This window comes from Teleopsis dalmanni, chromosome 2 (genome assembly GCF_002237135.1).
Source record: "Teleopsis dalmanni isolate 2A chromosome 2, ASM223713v2, whole genome shotgun sequence".
NCBI classification, from domain to species: domain Eukaryota; kingdom Metazoa; phylum Arthropoda; class Insecta; order Diptera; family Diopsidae; genus Teleopsis; species Teleopsis dalmanni.
Window position 1 is genome coordinate 97,210,044 of NC_051847.1, and position 21,710 is coordinate 97,231,753.

The 21,710-nt window shown below is 29.6% G+C and overlaps 1 protein-coding gene and 1 non-coding gene across 4 annotated transcripts in view; both read left to right on the forward strand.

The window, feature by feature from the left end:
• LOC119677372 (aquaporin AQPAe.a-like) overlaps nucleotides 1-21,710 on the forward strand; it is a 38,796-nt gene that overhangs the window by 13,319 nt on the left and 3,767 nt on the right. Inside the window, exon 1 of one of the 3 annotated variants that reach the window (XM_038088684.1) lies at nucleotides 20,289-20,522. The exons of the other annotated variants lie outside the window; for them this stretch is intronic. Coding sequence (XP_037944612.1) covers nucleotides 20,494-20,522 — 29 coding nt within the window. The 5' untranslated portion in view covers nucleotides 20,289-20,493. Of the gene's footprint in view, nucleotides 1-20,288; nucleotides 20,523-21,710 lie in introns of those variants that run through there. 3 annotated transcript variants of the gene reach the window in all.
• LOC119686553 lies at nucleotides 11,591-11,784 on the forward strand. Its single transcript, XR_005252972.1, has one exon. It is a non-coding gene; the product is annotated as a U2 spliceosomal RNA (small nuclear RNA).

Genomic DNA, 21,710 nt, shown 5'->3' on the forward strand with positions numbered 1-21,710 from the left:
CGGCCTAAGTCGTACGCATTTTAGTACCTATTCATCAGTCACCTCAAACAGTATGCTTAACTTTTAAATAATGGAAAGAACTTAAATATGACATGTCACACAACATGTCACATGAATAGTAGGATATTACTCTTTCCTTTCTTCTGATACTTCCGAGGTTGATTGCTTTTTATGCATGTTGAGTCGTCTTACTTGGCTTTGATTTAGTCTTTAGAATGGTGCGAAGATGCAAGGGAGTTTCTTACTCTAGTATATGGTTTTTATCTGTTAGAGTGAAGACTGTATGTGGCAGTGTGGTGACTCTATATTTCAATAATAAGATTTTAAAATAACCATTAAGCTCTATATTTTTTGGAACTCAAGAAAATAATACATTATATTTTTAATATGTATTTTTATCAATATTTATTGTAAAATTAAGTATCCATTTTTTCTTATGAAACCAGGTTTTCTGTAAAATAAGATATCTTCGTAGCTGATGACAGGTGTTTTCACGTCAACTGTGTCCGAAGTAATTTCACAAAAGGAATATTCTGTATACCAGAAATATTCCGACCGAAGAAATAGGTACATTGAATTACCATAATAAGACAGATGGCTTCACGTCAACTGTGTCCTAAGTGATTCCTTGTAACAAACAAGAAAATATTTTCTATTGTAGAAATATTCGAACTGAAGGAATAGCTTCATTGAATTACCAAGACACGAGCCCAAGTAGTATGTGATTAAGTGCTTCTTTAGTTTTAAATATTCTCTTCTTCAATAATGCTGCAAAAAGTTCCAGTTCAGATCTACGATTTTATAATGAGTTACTAAACTACTATGTATTCTGATATTTATTTTTGCATTTCTATAAATTGAACTTTTCATTCAATTCTAAGGATTCATGTAGTATTGTGTGTAATCTTTTAAACATCTTTATCCCTTTTTCAAAGGTACGTTATATATTAGCGATTAAACTTTCCCCTACATATATAGGAGTCTCTTAGTGAACCTCAAAAAACGATCTCAATATAACTTGATCTTAACAATTGATCTTTATCCAAGAATGTCCTTTAGAGTTTGGTTTATTATAAATGCTGAAATCTCCTGTTCTAAATTACTGGAAACATCTATTGTATATTGTGTCCGAAACGGTTTTTCAATTAAAAAACTTTCACTGAATTTCAGTATACTCCTGAGGCATTTGTTCATTACTATAACTCGTATATTACTATATATTCGTACAATATCGTAAATGAGCTTTGTTGATACCCATGTTCACACGATCGCGTCTTATTGACTAATGATATGAGACATTTGCATTTTGATAAGTTAAAAGAATAAACATTTAAAGAGTACAAAAAGAGAAAAGAGAGACAGCCATATATATGTTGAACTAATACGTGTATATTTATTGAAGCTTGGATTAATGTTATCGTTCAGATCCACTTTTTTGTAGATCCACTATTGTATTGTATGTACTGTATTTAACTGCAAAACTGAAATCACACATAACGTGACGTGAAAGTATTCAATGATAAATAGTTCATATAGTTCATGTTTTTATTTACGTAAAACAGTCGAATTTCTTTTTTTTTTGATACTGTTTTTTAAATTGCCTTAGCAGCAATGTATCTGGAGTGAAATTAACACTTTATTAAATTGTAACTACACTGACAAATGGGAGACAATATATTTGAAGAGTATTTAGGGCTATAAGTATTTAATTAGTTTAGCTCAAGATAATTTCAATAAGAAATTGTATAAAACAGCAAATATTTTTCTATCACAAAAACGAAACTAGAAATATAAATGGAGCAAACAGTATTAAAGCAACATTTCTTCTGGCACTCAGTGATATCTTCACATTTTCAAACATATTTACTGACAGCCAGGCAGCTATAAAATCCTTAAACTCGTCGACCTTCAACTCGAGGTTAGTACTGAATTGTCTTACATCACTTATGGTGATGGCTGAATATTTTCGAATACGAATTATTTGGGTCCCTGGACATAGGGACATCCAAGGCAACTGTATAGCAGATGAATTAGCAAGACATGGTACGACAGCACAAATTCTTCTGGAAAAAGAAAGTGTGGGTATACCAGTTGCTTCTTGTCGGCACCGAATAAAATTATGGACATACCAAATGTTTGAAAGAAGATGGTCAACAGTAACCAACTGCATAAAAACCAAAGAATTTTGGCCAAAAATAAGTAAGAAAAGATCGGGGGAATTAATCAATCTATCCCGAGCAAATTTATCCAGGATAGTGGGAATTATTACGGGACACTGCCCGTTGGGAGGACATGCCGTGAGACTCAACATCAGGACCTCCTTACATTGTAGACATTGCATGGAGGATGATGAAGAGGAATCACCAACACACCTTCTGCTACAGTGTCCTGCCTTCGCAAGACATAGACTATCCTACTTAGGGTCGCACTTTTTCTATTCATTAAGAGAGCTAGATTCTATTTCCATAGCTCGTGTCAATGGCTTTGTAGCCAATACCAAGTGGTTATAGGGACAGGTGTCAAATTCTTAGGGTATCACAATGGACCTCATGGTCTAAGTGTGTCTTCGGACGGCCCCAGTAACCTAACCTAACCTAACCTAGGGCTATAAGTATTTAATTAGTTTAGCTCAAGATAATTTCAATAAGAAATTGTATAAAACAGCAAATATTTTTCTATCACAAAAACGAAACTAGAAATATAAATGGAGCAAACAGTATTAAAGCAACATTTCTTCTGGCACTCAGTGATATCTTCACATTTTCAGGAATCCTCCTGCTTTGACAACAAAAGAATTAAGTAAAATCTGAAGCAAAAATTTGAGAATTATACTCGTATACAATAAACACTGTGATATGATTTCGATACTTTAATAACATTTCATAATGAATAACATTATTTCATGATGAGGCTTTTTTGAACAGTAGTGAACTACAACAACAAAAAATCATTTCACGTTATTTTAATTAATTCAATTTTTGGCTGTCCTGCCAAATTTGAAGCTCAGAGTCAGCGCAGCTTAACCAACTGACTCAAAGCCGTTAACTTTTATACTCACACATTTTTCTGGAGTTTTCTTAATTTGCTGTGAAAATTTTATTAACAAATTCACTTGCTATGTTTATATTAGAACGAAATTATAAACCAGCTGTAGAATAATTGAATTAATTAATCATATTTTTATTTATTTTTAATTGTTTAATGTCAATACTATTCTGTTTGGAATAGTATTTTATGATGGAATTAGTTACTATCATACAGTCTTCCTTCCACTGTGTTTCTTATATTTTCATTTATAAAGAAGTTAAAATATCTAGATTATGTGCCAAAATTCTTCATTATCTCCAACCGCTATTTAGAAATAAATATCTCAATGCTAAGAACAGGAAACTGATATATAACCAAATAATTCGTCCGTCACTTCTATATGGTTGTGCAGTGTTTAGCAAAGCTTCAAACACTACTATTCACTCTCCGCGAAGACTTTTCAAAGTTCACATTAGTGCACATTAGGACGAATGACATCCTCAGGGACATCAAGATTGATCCCATCAAAAAATACATAAAGGAGAGAGCCCTGAAATTATTTGCGAAATCTGACAGACTTACCAACACCGCGTTATCAAATCTCAGAATGGTTACAAGCTCCTCGGGGATTTATTCAGATCTGAGATCGATTATTGCTTAGTCTGATGAAGTGATAAATAATAATTTAGTCAAGGCGTAAAGAGGGGTTTTGAAGAAACCTCGCAGTTAATAGAGAGTAAAAGTGCTCAGATGCACTGACTCAACTAGCTTCAATATAATAATGTATAAATTTTTCAATGTTCACAATTTTTTATTTCTGATATATAAATCCTTACTTATTTGGATTGAAAAGCTTATTATTTAAAATATATTTCTGCCAATTAGTTTTGTAGACCAAGTAGTTCGATTAATAATGTTAAGCTTTTTTGACGGGGTCGCTTTTTTAATCGAATATTACTAATTTGAAAGTAATAGATTTTACTAATTGATTTAAGTAATGGTTTCGACATAATGAATTTATAAAATTCATATTTACAAATTTATAATATTATAGGGAGAAGCATAACATAAATATTATTGACCTAACATTTCCTGAAAACCATATTCGCTGACGAGATGTTATGGAATTAAATCTTTTATTGTTTAAATTTAATAAAATATGTATTATTAATGGAAACGCAAGATTACTTGGGTGATGTAAACAAAATTATAACCCTTGGCTAATGTTATCAGCAAAAAATGCATCTTGGTGAAGTTGCAAATATAAACCAAAAACAAAAACAAAAAAAATTGGTCTCATTAAGAATAATTACATAGGGTCCCATATTAAATCAGATAAAATTAGAGTTTATAGTGCTTCTATGATTATAATTAAGTTAATTTTATTAAGCTAATATAATTTTGCTTAATTTTAAATATTTTTTATTTAAAAATTATTTAGTTAAAGATTATTTAATCATACATACATATACATATAAATAAATATTTGTGATTAATCGTTTTATCAACAATTTCAATAATACAGAAAATTAAAGTTACTTCTGGACTTCTTTATTAGTTATCATTAAAAATCTATGTTTGAGCGGTCATTCATATTCTAATACAGGGTTGTCCAAACCAGATAAAATGGCGCGATAATTTAAATCACTGAATAGGTTGGAGCGCCACGAAAATAAATACATACGTTTATAATTTTATTTATCATAAAATAAAAATACTGCTATAATATTAAATTTAGTTTTATTAATTCTTCAATTAAGTGAATTAACGTCAAATGTAATAAATTATTTAAATCAATTAAGTAAATTAACGTCAAGTGTAATAAATTATTTAAAATATTCTAATTTACTTATATTAGAATTTATTAGAATTTATTTATATAATTTTACAAAAATGTAATAAAGGAAAATTGGCCTTATTGTGTTAGATTAGAAACTTATCGCAGACCGCATGAGGCTTATGAGCCGTGCTTTGGACAACCCTGTTTTATGGTAATTGTTTGATAGGATTAATTGTGTGGTTCATTGGATATCATTTCAGATTAAAAGCCGAACTAAGGTTGTTCTTATGTTATTCTTATATTTCTCGGTTTTTTTCTACTTCTCAGTTAAGTTCAAACCCCTCACAAATATTTTATAAATTAACTAAAATTTAAAGGTAATAACAAGAATTTTCAATTCCTGTTTTTCATAGGAAATATACAATATACTATACATAGATTTCAAAAATAGTGCTTATCAAGTAAGTGACGATGTTGAAATAAAGTACAACAATATTGACAAAAATTAATGTCATAGTTTCATAATTTTAATAATGAAGAGCAGAAAATGAATATATATTTTTTAAATATTTATTTTTTTGTTTTTTAAGTTTTAACTTGATATATATATAATTAAGAATAAGGGTTCTCATCAAAGCACATAAATTTATCAAATATATATTTTTATACGTTTACATACATTATTATAAAAACGCTTTTAATGATATAATTGTCAAAATTTGTCAATCAGACGTTCGTTGTTATGAATATAGACAGCATAAGATCCAATACGCATTTTTTTCAACTTAACGTTTAACCAATATCGTTGCAATATTAAATATTTGTGTAAACTTTACCCAACAGCTGTGTCGCTAACAATAAATTATAAAATCATCGTCATCATCATCCGTGGCTATACAGTCCATGTAGGACCTAAGTCTGTTTAACAATAGTCTTCCATTCTTCTCTGCTTTCTGCTTTTACTTTCCAATTCCAATCTTATGTTCATTTCTTGTAAGTCCTGCTGCACACTGTCTTTCCATAGCTTTCTTGCTCGCTCTCCTCTTCTGCTAGTTCCTACTTCGTTCTCATAAATCTTAAGCGGTATCCTCAAATCCGGCATTCTTAAATTATAAAATAAAAAAATAAAATTGAGTGTAAAGTCCAAACTAGTATTTACAAAGAACAAGTAATGGGTTTTCAATCAGCTGTGTTCACTATATAGTGGCATTCGTTTCAGATAAATGAATGCAACCATGTAGAGACAATAGATAAATTTATACGATAAATTTATTCGATAAAATTTTCGTGTGAATTTATTAAGTTTGTGTAAACGATTTTTCATACAAGATTCACTTTTCTTACAAAGAATATTAATTTATACGTTTATAAGGTTTATAAGACATTTATCAGTTTAGATGAGTACCTTTAATATTTTATAAAAAGGTATATAAAGAATATAAAGAATATAAAATATTTTCTTACCAATAACTATCATTTCTCATATTAAAAGTTAACTCATCAACTACTTTTCTACTATTTAATCAGCTTTTAAATTAGCTACTAAATCAATTGCTAGTATCTTGGTTCGAAGAAACTATTTTTCATTAATTAAATTTTAATGAGATAGGGTGTATAAGAGTAATACTTTCTATTTTTATACATTTTTCAAGCCGATAGATATACATAGATTTAATTAAAAAATACAAACAAAAAGAATAGAAAAATAAAAATAAAGAAAAATAGTTTGAATTAAAAAATATAAGAATTGTTGGAATTAAAATAAATCACTTCCTCTACTACAGAGACCTTTTAACGCACAATATTAAAATTATTGGTATGTAATACTACTTAAAATAAGATATAAATATAACATATTTTTAAATTAATTTATTTAAATTTAATTTATAAAAATTTATGTTATATGATATAAATTAATTAATGTACATAAAAGCCACATATATCAAGGCTCTCAGCTTCCTTACTATTAGCACTACCTGTTCAAGTACTAACAATTCAGTACTCTTTATATACTTGTACAGCCACTTATATATGGTATATACACTTATATATATAATTTTTTAAACATTTATATTAAGCAATATTGGCTTTACAAACGACATTCTTTCAAAGCTGTTATTTCAAACTTACTACGAAACTCAGTCAATAAAACGCAAGGTGCAGTCTGTAATAAAAATAGAATATATGCAGCTTTTACCTGCCGATATGCAAACAAACTGAATTTAAATGCTGCATAAATATTGACATATTAGTATATATTATTTAACAGAATCGCATTTACACATGTTTTGCTTTTAATATATGAAATACTAATGAGTTCTACTCTATGGATCTCAGATAATTTGTATGCAAAGTACCGCAAATTGTGCGATGCATGTATCTGCGAAGCACACGAGAAAGTATTTCAGAGACGTTTAAATTTATTTGCTTATTAAAAGTAGTAATGGGCAAATATTTAGGCTCTTATATCACCCAAATTAGCACTTCAGATGGGTACATTTTTACACATAAATTATAATTGTAATTTATTTTTATTTCTACATATAAAATAAGGACTTTCTGCAAAGAGCGAAATGCATTTGCATTTAAAAAACTTGGGTTCATACTGTTGTGTGATATCTCGTTAATCAGTTGTTAGTGACTTAGTTTTCCACTTTTTTGTAAATGACTTTTGTATGGAATAACAATTTATAGTTAAATAAATTACAGAAGCATCCTCTCTGATATCAGTTACATTTATCAAAAGTTTCCTCTCGTTGGTTAATGGTTGATAATATTTGCAATGAGACCTACATTAGGTACATTAGAACGAATGACATCCTCAGGGATCTCAAGATTAATCCGATCAAAAAATACATAAAGGATAGAGCCCTGAAAATAATTATGTAAACTGACAGGCTTACCAACACTTCGTTATCGAATCTCAGAATGGTTACAGACTCCTCGGGAAGTTATGCAGATCGGATGTCAATTATTGCTTAATCTGATAAAGTGATGAACAATAATCATGTTAAGACGTAAAGAGGGGTTATGAAGGAACCTCGCAGTTAGTAGAGAGTAAAAGTGCTTAAGTGCACTGACTCAACTAGCCTCAACATAATAATAGAAGTTAAAAAACTACATTTAGTAAAATACTTTACTAAAAACGTTAATTTTTTTCATTGTTATCGACCAAAAGGTAAATTTTATAAAAAAAGTATTCGGTCTTAATTATAAATTCGCTTTTAATCAGTTTTGTTTTTAATCGTAATCGTGCTAAGCTAACAATGCACCTAATAATGGTATTCTTTAATTCACGATTGCAGATAATGGATATTTTTAGAACAATTATTGATATTCATCACTAAATACTTTCATTGATCAGTTAAGTGAATAGTAGTTTATATGAAATCTTTAGAACTATTTAGTTCGAAGTTTTTCGAAGTTCTCTTACAGATAAAAAATGTTACTTAAAAATTTTTATTACTTAAATATTTTAACTAACTATATAACAGCGTAGTTAATCTTGAAAAAATTGAGACGGGAGCCGGATATTGATAATAGTCTCCTTAACGAGTCAGTGTTTTTTTCGTAAGACCAAGTTTGTACTGACGGATTTGCATCTAATCTCTCTGAGATTAAAAGTAACCTCTACGTGTAGTAAAAGTTATACTGCCTCCATTTAATTTAGAATATAGCCACGAGCTGATAACTTACTTAGCACATACACACTCTTCTACTGGTAATACACATATGTTTTCCCCAACTACAGTTGTGTTTCTAGTTGGAAACGAATCGATCTGTCATTGATGTGGAGACATATATAACAACCAATCGAACCAAATGTATGAGGGTCATTGAAGTTATATTCGACAAATATGTAAAATGTTATTAACGACCGATTGCATACACTGTCTTGCAGAGTATCCGTATTCGAATACACATATGTACACCTATGTTCTCTCCAACTACGGTTTTATTTCCAGTTGGAAACGAATCGATCTGTCATTGATGCGGAGACATATATAACAACTAATCGAACCAAATGTATGAGGGTCATTGAAGACATATTCGACAAATTTGTAAAATGTTATTAACGACCGATTGCTTACACTGTCTTCCATAGTATCCGTATTCGAATACACATATGTACGCCTATGTTCTCTCCAACTACACTTTTATTTCCAACTGCAAACGCATCGATCTGTCATTGATGTGGAGACTTATATAACAAGCAATCGAACCAAATGTATGAGGGTCATTGAAGACATATTCGACAAATTTGTAAAATGTTATTAACGACCGATTGCTTACACTGTCTTGCAGAGTGTTCGTATTCGAATACACATATGTACACCTATGTTCTTTCCAACTACGGTTTTATTTCCAGTTGGAAACGAATCGATCTGTCATTGATGCGGAGACATATATAACAACTAATCGAACCAAATGTATGAGGGTCATTGAAGACATATTCGACAAATTTGTAAAATGTTATTAACGACCGATTGCTTACACTGTCTTCCATAGTATCCGTATTCGAATACACATATGTACACCTATGTTCTTTCCAACTACGGTTTTATTTCCAGTTGGAAACGAATCGATCTGTCATTGATGCGGAGACATATATAACAACTAATCGAACCAAATGTATGAGGGTCATTGAAGACATATTCGACAAATTTGTAAAATGTTATTAACGACCGATTGCATACACTGTCTTGCAGAGTATCCGTATTCGAATACACATATGTACACCTATGTTCTCTCCAAGTACACTTTTATTTCCAGCTGCAAACGCATCGATCTGTCATTGATGTGGAGACATATATAACAACTAATCGAACCAAATGTATGAGAGTCATTGTAGACATATTCGACAAATTTGTAAAATGTTATTAACGACCGATTGCATGCACTGTCTTGCAGAGTGTTCGTATTCGAATACACATATGTACACCTATGTTCTTTCCAACTACGGTTTTATTTCCAGTTGGAATCGCATCGATCTGTCATTGATGTGGAGACATATATAACAAGCAATCGAACCAAATGTATGAGAGTCATTGTAGACATATTCGACGAATATGTAAAATGTTATTAACGACCGATTGCTTACACTGTCTTGCATAGTATCCGTATTCGAATACACATATGTACACCTATGTTCTCTCCAACTACACTTTTATTTCCAGCTGCAAACGCATCGATCTGTCATTGATGTGGAAACATATATAACAACTAATCGAACCAAATGTATGAGGGTCATTGAAGACATATTCGACAAATATGTAAAATGTTATTAACAGAGTGTCCGTATTCGAATGAAACTGTGCGCTCTTTGATATTTTTAATTTTTTTTAATCTCTCTTTCGTAAATTTTTTTCTTAAATTATATTACTCGTAGCATTGTTTTGCAATATATTGCATATATTATCTGTAGACGTTTCGTAGACCATCTTGAAGTTGAAGACCATTTGTGCAACTAGGTTGCTCATGAGTTCTTATGTAACAGAACAGAAATTAGATACTTAGTACTTGCAGTCTCAAAAAATTATTTACGAATGATTAAATATAAGAAGTAATTTCTAGACCACTGATGATGTGTATTTGGCCATATTCGGAACAGCTGTATGGTTAGCCAAAAATTCAATTAATTAAAAATAATAAATAAATTTTGTTGTTGCAATTTTATTACTGCTCGATAAAAAACTCTCTATTAAAAACAATAGTTTATATTAAGAATACAGTTTCTTTCATCAAAATGGACGATAAGAATCAATCTAATCTAATAATCAATCTAATAATAATGAATTATAAATTATGCTAATTAAGGGTAAGAAACATTTAGGATCTCTAGGTTTCACTTCGAATAGTGGTATTTACATTCGAAAAATACATGTTCTAAATATCTAATAATTAGGATGAGAGGATAATAATGGAAATTTATAATTTTGAAATCTTTGCCAAGTTTTCATTTTAATTTCGAATAAATTTTGTAATTAAATTCAAAGATATTATTATTTTGAAATTTATTCACTTGATTCATAAGAAATCGCATAATTTGATTTTAATTCACTTGGATTTGGTTTTGATCAGAAAATTACATTCATAAATCTTTTCGTTTAAGTCAAAGAGAATAGCATTATCAAGTACTTAAGTATTTATTGGTCGTTGTAGATAATATTTGTTCATTTATTTGCAATCAAAATTCCTCAATTAAATTTAAACTGCAAAGCGAAACGTATCAATTGCAAATGAAAGCGCCTCCGAAGAATTATTAATCAGTAAACAAGAAAGTACGCAAGTAACGACCCAAAAAGTGATCGTTGACCAAACCCAATCAAGTGTCGCTTGATTGGAAATTTTCCACATTTTCAATCAAAACTTCTTGAATAAAAATAGCGTAAATACTTTGGGCATAAGAACTTCTAAAAATATGAGTTTTTATAAGAATTTCAAATTGATTTAATTGAAGTTGAAAACGAAGTGTAGACTATCGATCTGTGGTAACTTTCAATTTGTCTTTCAATTTGTGAAAGGTTGATGGTAATTTAGAAGTTGATGGGTACAAGTTCTTGATGCAATTGAAGACGTTCTTATGTGAAAGATATCGAAATTTCGGCAAAGTCGAAGCCAAGTTTTTTGTATTACCAAAAACCGCGTAATACTTGCCATTATACTACCAGTATAATTAATTTTTATATCAGTTTTATATACCATATTATTCACTTTTAAGCTGCAGTATTGAGGAAACTTCATTTCAGTAATTAGGGAAGAGAGATGAGAAGGGGAGAGAAGGCCGGTTCTCGGCCTTATAGCTAAGATCAAAGTGTAGTATCTGTTCTCTTCAGCTTAACATCTTATAGATCCAACATTGGTGGACAATAAATGTTAAACTATTTTTGGAAAGAGACGGCGTGTTTAGAAGCTTGCTTCATCTCTGTCACGGGTTGACCTGGCATTGCAGCTGTAGTGTGGATAGGATATACTAGATATAGGAAAGCGTATGATAAGTTTACCACTATATATGTAAAGCGGCGAAGGTGAAGGAAAATGGTTAACTAAATTTGATTCTTCAGGGTTTACTTCATTTACAGAATATTAAATATTATTTTTACCAATTCAGTTTCAGATATAGCTTCCACATAAAGTGACAACTTAGATACATAATTACTGAGTTTGATGATATTAGGAACAATTATAATAAAATGCTAACAGAACATGTTGACCACTTAGCTAGAAATCTGTCAATTATATCTAATATTTCGTTTAAAAACAACTTACCATTCAGTTATTAATCAAAATAAAGCAAATAGAAGAACAAACACTACTTTTTCCTTAGGGAATAGCAAAGTTTTCTTCGTATATCATACCATATATGATATATCCCAATGTAACTTAACCCAAGTAATTTAAATAAGATTTACTTATATTTTTTATATGATACAATTTTACTATATAGTTGAAATATTGTAATGTCATGTACTTAGAGTTAGGACTTATACTTAGTCTCATTGTGAAATATAATAAATAAATGTATGCATATAAAAAGTAATATAAAATAATATATAAAATTTAGTTGTTAGGTAAGAATTAATTTTTTTTAATGCAGCAACTACATAAATTGATGTATTATAAAAAATTATTTATTACAGAATATTACTAAGACTCAAGACTGATTTAAGCATGAATCATAAGTCAGAAAAGTTGACGTAAACATCACTTAAGTCATTATTAACACTTAAGTTACAAATGTAAATTCGTTTAATAGCTCTGTGTGAAGAGTGAACTCTGTGTGAAACATCGGTAAAACCAATTATTTACACATTATACTTTTTTTTTTTGTTATTAATATTATTTAACGATTAACTCTTATTAATAAAATTAACATATTTTATTTGTTTACATAAATACGGACTTGTTAATTATATTAGTATATTAATATATATAATAGTATAGTTGTAAGATGTGAATTACTTTCGTTAGATATATATATATATTTTTGTCTCGATTAAGTTTCATTCATTCTTACTGTATATAATTTTTTAAAACATTCAAATAGTCGTAATAAATAATCGTAACATAAAACTCTTTATGTCGAATATAGATAAATAAAAAAGGGTAACTTAAGTGTAGTACTAGAATGACTTTAGGATTTATAAAAAGTATACAAAAATAGAGCAAAGTATCTATATGCATGCAATTCAATTTCTGAAAATGCACGGTAATTATAAGTACAATGATAATTTAGGAAGCTATAAATATTGAAATGAGAATACATCTTCATTGATTCATTTGACTTTTCCCATAAAACCACAGTCATAACCAACGTAATGAGATAAAATTCGTTGTAGGTGACAAAACCTTTTTTAAAACAATCTTAATGTTTAACTACACACTAAGTTACTCAACTAAAGCGCCATCTATTCATTAAAAATATAATTAAAACTTCGATACCGTTTTAATTTATTATTAAGTGTAAAAATGTTTTTATTCCTGAAGAAAGAAAACACATTCAGAAACTAGAATATAAGCAATACGTCATAACTTATTTCAAATCATTCTTTATCTACAAATTATTTGAAGTTACCGTCAAAATCGTACTTTGAGGTTTAAGGTTTAAGACCAAAATTATATCCAAATGATATTTGGTAAATGTCTCAGGTTAATCTGTCTGCTTTATTCAAAATAGGTCTCATAAGCCTTGAAGAAGATTCGCATAAAGGACGTTTGCATTGCAAATATATAGAAAGTAAATATGAAAGATTATGAACTTATCTAAAGAAATTTAGTGAAACTCTTCACATTTAATTAGCCAGATTGAGAAATATTCTTTGTAAAGTCTTGTGTTTTAAGAAACTGCCCACAATGGTCTCCGATTATGCTTGCAATGCAACAAAAACACATTCCAAAATAATTTTTTCAGTGACATCTGGAATAATTTCGAAAGGATAAAAAAATTTTATGCGCTGTTTCATCATTATGGATGAGACTTTGGTCTATCGCCATAATTTTGAATCAAAACAAGAGGTCAAACAAAGCTTTAGACCCAACGTTACAAATTCAGAATGACTTCGTATTTACAAACCGACCAAAATAATATTAGTGTTAATGTTTTCGCAAAAGAAATTTTCAAAAAACTTAAATAATAATAAACTTATGTAGACCCAGAAATTGTGAATGAGATTTTTCGAAGAAAAGCTATATTTACAGATTAAAAAATTAGAATTAAACTTGGAATTGCTGCAAGTACCAGTCTATTCTCTACATTAAGTAGCTCTACGCGTACCTCAAATAAAATTATGGAAAACGATTTATAACGAAAAAAGAAATAATAGTTGCCTTAAACGGACATTTTGCAAACCTTCCGAAAAGATACTACAGAGATGATGTTCAAAAATTATATATTATTTATTAGGATATGATTGATTATATTGAATGATAAAATCACTTTTAAAACTAAAAATTAGTTTCTACATTTCCATTCCCTGAACTAATTGGACAACCTCACATACTTTATGGTATTTATACATATATATGAAAGTGTATATATGTCAATATCCTAAGCCACAGATTCGATTTCCAGTAGCAAATTGCAGTTTAATAATAAATATTTAAAAAATTTTGTATCAATATGTTAGTATGAAAGTTTCCCTGAAAACAATGAACAATAAACCTCAATCTATACATAGATAATTGCAATTAAATACTTATAGAATCAATCTCTAAGCAAGTTTCTCAGTTTAGATAACTGTTATAAGAGATATTTAGCTCACCGATTCTGGTAAATATAAACAAAGTTCAGGGTCGTCAGATAAAATCCGTGTGGAAAATTTTATTTGTCTATCTCAAGAACTGCAAAGTAGAAATATATATTTAGTCAATAGATAGAGAGTCAGAGATAAGTACATCAGTTTGTCTTGTTGAGCTAATCAAAATTATTTGTGCTTTATAGGGTTTCATGTCGTATTTACTGCATTACATATATCTAAATATCTACAAAAAAACGTGAATATTTTGCATTAGCTGGAAAAGCAAATTCAGAAGAAATATATTTTTAAATAGAGCTGTTTACAGTTTTTTACAATTTGAGTTACTACATTTTTATAAATATATATATATATATATATATATATATATATTGTAGATAAATATACGAATACAACGGGCGCCTGTTTATTTAAAGTAAATATTTATCTTGCAGAAACAAAAATGTTTAAAAGCTGATAAGGTGAGATGCTGAATTATTTAATAAATTTTGAGTTAAGCTTGTTTATAAATCTTCAGGAATCCGACAGTTTTATAAATTAGATGCTCTTTACTTTGGGCAATCAAAAATAATATGATATTAGCAAAGTAAACTAAGAGGCTTTTTTTGTAGATTTGAAAATTTATTTTATCTTTCCTCCAAGCACAGAGTAGATACGTTTCCATACACATCTTCAGTATTTGGTAAGAAGTTCCTGTAGACTGTCAGTCAAATTTGGTTTGATATGTGTCAAGTGTTTAAAAAATCAAATAACTTACTGTCGTTTGAAGTTCAGAATCAAATTTGTAGTTGCAGATTAAATAGAAATTCTAAAACACACAAACAGAATTATTTGAAACTCAAGGAAAGCAAATAACTTGAAAATTATTTATGTGTCTTGTGAAAAATTCTGACTTGTTTCAATAAAGCGTAAGTGGGGATAGGGAAATATGCCTGCCTTTTACCTTAACATTCAAAAACAAGCCAAGTTCGTCGGAATGTCAACTTATCTTGTCGCGACGTACGAGTATGTCGCTTATGTGGAAGGAATTTCAAATACGCGCCATAGTCTTGTAGGCGTAGAACTAACGCTGCAAATATTATTTTAATAAATTTTATATATCGCAAACAAATCGGATTATGCCAAACTAGCCTAGCCTAGGAAACCGCGTCGTCACTCTTTGTGTTTCAACATGTGATGAGTTCTTCTAATAAGTCTACCATCAATAAGTTTCAGCCACCAATCAATAAGTTATTGCTCAATACCCCTACCCAGTACAGTAGAAGCAATTATTTATGACTTTATGAGCTAACCATAACTGCCGACAGTTATCGGGGAAATTTTATAATCTTGCTAAACAATTAAACCGATACGATCAGCAGAGGTGGGAGACTCTTGTTATTCTAGTGACATGATTTATTAAGGCCAAAAAGACCACTGGAATTAAGAATTTTGATACAAATTTAATACTCACGGGCTAAATGATTGCTTATCGCTTTGGAAATTTAGTGTTATTTGACAATCGTACCATTAATAAAATGATTTCGGTCAACGGTTAACGCGGACAGTTTTTTGTTATTTAAAACCACTTAATACTTGTAGTTGCACAATGAAAATAATATGAATTTGAGGATCTATGAAATAGATCCCATAAGTATATAATTATTAGAAATCAAAAACAGTGCTCTCGCTTTCAAAACCATGAATCAAAAAGTTGATTTAATTGCAAAGTCGTTGAAACGGTTCGTATGGTGTCATTCAATATTCACAAGCACATGGCAGCGATATTTTCTACTACTCCAACTTTCTAGTATTATTTCGAAACATAATTCGTGAACCTGTGCCAAAATGCGAGTACATCGTGTGTCAAATTATAATTTGAAAAATTGCTTGACATTTAAATGCAAACATTTCGACAAATTTCGACAAATTGTGAGGGCAACATATGCGCCTGGAAAGCTATTTTTAGTTATTGTTTACAATTCTAAATTTAATATATATACAAATTATAATGGATAATAGAATATCTGATAAAATTCACATATTTTATATTATTTGTGTTTAATTCTCTTCGCCTGCTCTTTTCTCTTGGAATGTAATCAAACGTCAATGTAATTCCATAGTGTTTAGTATATAGTGTATATAGAATATACACTAGAGTAGAGAGAATATATATATATATATATATTTTGAAAAACTGAATAAAACATGGCGTTGCTTTACTTAAAAGGCACTAAAAAAAAATACGATTAAAAAGAAAATCATTCACAGTGCAATCTTTTTAGACATCTTCACTTAGAGTTACCTATTACCCTCTACATTTGATATACAATTGTGGCCAAAACTTCTAAAATGTGTATTGTTTTTCCAAAAAAAATATTATTCAGTTTAAAAAAACATTTAATAGATGTAATGGGAATCACAATTATTGTAAATCCACAACATTGTGTTGTATATGTTTAACCTTGAAGTCTCTTTTCAAACAGTTTTAAAGTAAAAATTAATACACTGACTCTAACCCATGCTTGTCACCCAATCGTTTTGTTTCTATAGTTGAAAAATACTATGCTACTGTAATTACGACGATATATAATATATATATATATGATAATATATAAGTATCCACGTTTACATTTTTAAACAAAAATTGTTTTAATGTTAATTTTTTCTTGCCAAAAGTGACGCTTCTTATGACGAAAAGAAACTATTTAAAAGTTAGAAAGGTTCGAACAGAAATGGAAAGACAATAACAAAAATTTTAGTTAATTTATTGAAATTTTTGTTGTCGTTTCATTTCTATTCGAACCATTCCAATTTTGAAATTGTTTACATTGAAAAATAATTTTAATAAAAATTTTACTGTCCATTATTATTTATAATCAAATGCTATTTTTCGGATAGCCGCATAATTCCATCTATGTAGAACTTCTATTATTTATCGATTAAAAACTTGATAAAGAGATTTTCAACGGTTCTACAGGGGTTCAATTATTTACTATTAAGAGAGATTTGTAGGGGCCTCAACAATTGAGGTTAAACCTTTCAACGCCAGGTATTGTAATGAAAAAACATAATTTCTTTTCTATTGACCAATTCTGGTATATTTTCCCTGGCTGTTTCTTTCGAACGGTTGTTTATACCTTATATATCAAAGTTTTTGGAACAGAAACGAGCAAAATTCTAATGTCTACTGGATTGCAGCATCCGCACCGAAAATATTGTCGGCATAGTTTTGAAGTAGTTCAAAACTTGTACTTTCCAAACAAACTACTCCTAGGTTCTGGATACTGGATCACAGCATCCTGTAATATTTTTGCAGCAACATATAGAATCAAAAGGCGTATTTTCTGAGATATTTCACTGATTTTTGAATCAATTTAACTTTTAACACGAGCGAGAAACGAACGAGTTTTCAAAAATGTGTTTGCCTGCCGAGGTATATTGGGTTCATAGGGGTTAGTGACTTTAAAGATGTCCATAGCATCATTCCACAATATCTTCACTTGTCTGTTTTTGAATGTTAAGTGGTTAAGTATTGAATTTTACTGATATAACTCGTATGTCGTAATCATTTTAACGAAGTATTAAAATTAACAGAAAGTTAAAAAACATATTTATTCAGATATCTCGTTTTTTATATACTTTCTTACTATATTCGTATACGATAAATATGACATGATGCTGTGAATACTGATTAATGGTACCTCGCTATATGTTTTTTAAATTTTTTTATATCAATTATCATTTCGACCTGAGCCCCAATCAACCGTTCATATAACTTTTATAGTTTATATACCCTAACCACTCATAACTAGTTGACTGTAAGACTCTAACGCAGTGTGCTTTATATTGAGAGAAAATATTAATTATTTATATTATTTGCAGTGCATATCGCGTGAAGTAATATAATGTGTCTATTCAGACATTATCTTTTAGAAATCATGAACTGATTTTTAATTTAATGACGATAACAAGTCAAATGATGTTATCTTTACCTATAGAAACCCAAGAAAAAATCCATGTTGTTAACTATATCTATCTAAATTAGTTAATGTAGTTTAACAGAACTTTTGTTTTTACTGATCTGCAGTCTGACAAGGTATCAATAAAGAATTACCCAAAAAATAAACAGAAACAGAGCTCATTGTACTCGGTCTCTGTTAATAAGTTTCTTAAACCTGATCTTATTGTACAAATACCAGATCGACCGAGATGTCTTACATGTTGTAAGTTATTTCTACTTGTTACTTATTAGCTGGAGAAAGTGGAGATAGTTCTTAACAGTCTTCACGAAAACAGACACCGGTATCACTAGAACCGTCAAAAAGGATTGAGTTTTCGGGTTTTTCATTCATTTTAAGATATGTTATAAGTCATTATGAATGTTTTCTGAATTCGATCTCTAAAAAAGCTTTACTGATTTATTTCACATGAGTCTTAATTTTCACATTTACACAATTTACTTGAAGTAGTCAGCTATATATAGTTGTCGCATATAAAGTAGTCAGTTGATTAAAGCTGGTTCAATTCACACCTTATTTAGTTACTATATTTAGTTAGCGGGATTCTTTATTTTGGAACTGTTTTTAATACGTACTATTAATATTTTGTGTTTTTTATGTAACATATATGAAGCATTCGAGTTTATTAGCTTCTAAGTATAGCCAGTGTCAGGGTTCGATGCCTATCACCCAGTAACCCAGTCTAGCAGACCACTTCGGCATAATAATACTTGTCAATTGTCCCACTTAAGACTAATCTATTTTCAAACGACATGTATTTATATTTATTTGATTTATTTAAACGTATCAGATTGGAGTTGAAGTGTCATACATAATAATATATAGTATTAGTATGTTTAAATATATTTTAGAGATATTCCAAAGCCTACTTACGCATGTGTTCATGGTGGCTTATTGTAATTGAAAAGTGCCATGATTACAGAACAACGTGCCACTATCACAGTATATATACATATGAGATAAAAAATTGTAAGCTACAAGTTATAATAAAAATAACCTAATAAAAATTGATAAAGAACGCGACTTAACCAGTATAATTGTCTTTTAATAAATTGACATTCTTTGACAGAACCATTAGCAATCGCGCGGACTAACTGCAAAGGTTATTGACAAAATCATGCATTTTAATGTGACGATTAGATTAGACAATTATCGTCTAGCATAAAGGATTATATTCGAGCACTTATAGCCACTTTAGATACAATCGTAACTTCAAAAATTTTTGTGTCGGGAAATTCGCAATTCTCCAGCAGTATTGCCCAATACTTCGGATTGTTGACATTTATCTGCTGTGATTTAAAGATAGCCAACCAACCAGGCGTTCTGATATCGATAAGACTTCTCTCTATGTTAAAAATTTAAAGAAGTTAAAAAGAATTATTTTCATAATCAACGAACAATTTTTAATAATAATAATAACAATAACAATAACAACAACAACAATAACAAAAACAATAACAAAACAAAGCAAAAGCTCAAAACAAACAATATTTGAACGGAAAATCAAAATCAAAATCAAAACCAAAAAACGAAACCAGAGTGACTGATATGAGCAGAACTGGTTGATAGATCTCCGAAAGAGGGTTAAAAGTTTTGCCGGCAAGATTGGTAAAATCATTTGCAGTTTAAATTTTGACTTCAAATCGAAAAGACGGAAGCAAGCTTTCATTCAAGAAACCATAATAAATTATTAATATTGTTAATAAAATAAATGTTAAATTAAATTTAATTAATTAAATTAAATTAAATTAAATTAATTTGAATTAAATCGAGTTGAGCTAAGTTGAGTTGAGTTGAACGGAACTAAGTTTGAGTGAGCGAACAGAGAATTCGAATTCGTTTTCGTTTTCGATTTTGATTTATTCAAACACTTTTGGCAATAAAACCGAAAATAAATATATAATTAACATTAATCAAAAGAACAATTTTAATGGAGCCGGGCAACAAATCCACAACAAGGTACGTGCACTGCTACGAAATATTTTTAAGTTCAAAATCACAGTTTAGTTACATGAAAAAGCTTCGAAAAAATAAAAATATCTCGGAATTCAGCCGATTTTATATTTGGCGTTAGTTGCATTTCAAATTAGAATGCGACTCCAATGCATGGAAGCCGGTTTTTGTGCCAGAGCATTGAACAGAGAACAGTGACAACTTGAAAATATCACACTTGAAATCTCTCTACATACTCGTATACTTTTTATGAAAACCATTACAATTCATTAACATACCAAAATTTTAGTTAGTTAACTGCTTTTTCAGCCTGGCTTCAGCCTGGCTTTAACTTCGGAATTAGCCAGTCTCAGTACTAACAAAGAAAACTCTTGGAGAGGAAAATATTTTTCTAGCTTGGAAAAAAAACTGCTATCAATCAACTGATGGCTAATGACATGACTAGGTATCTTGACAAATGTGTGTTCACATTATCACAACCTTACATGACTTTTAACCAATTTAATGATACTTAGTTATAAAAAATTGTGTGCTTTTCTTATCGAATACAAAAACATTTAATAAAATTTAATTGAACAAGTTTCGAAATAAACAATAATCATAATCCGGTAACGGCTGCGAAACACTTTACAACTCACAAGATGAAGTTTCGAACTCATACACAGTACAAGTATGTCAAAGTAATCTCTACAATATCGTTTGGTTTAAGTTTCATTCTATAAGTGAATTAGTTTCAAGATGAAGCCAGTACAAGTAAGCTGTGTACCCAATACCTTCATTTTAAATAATTGTCACTTTCTTAATGATATCTGCATACACTTACAAAGTCAGAGCTCCAAATCAGTTATCATCAAAGTATCGTTTTAGTAGGAAGACAACAAGAGTATGATGGATTCTATACCATTGCTTCTTACAACAATTATAACAGTGGAAAAAATTGGTTAAATTGAAATCTATCTAGTCAAAGTATTTACAAGTCCATATCATAAAATTTCCACCTACAGTTCTGAAGAAATCATATCCCAACAGTTTTAAAACGACAAGTATGCTTTCTATCATATATATGAATACGATAAAGCAAACACCTTCAATTTGCTTAAATCATTGCATCAGTTGCCATTTTGATTTCATAGTTGTCCGTATCTGTCAAGGATATAGGTTTTATTTATCTCAATAAAAGGCAACAACTCGCAC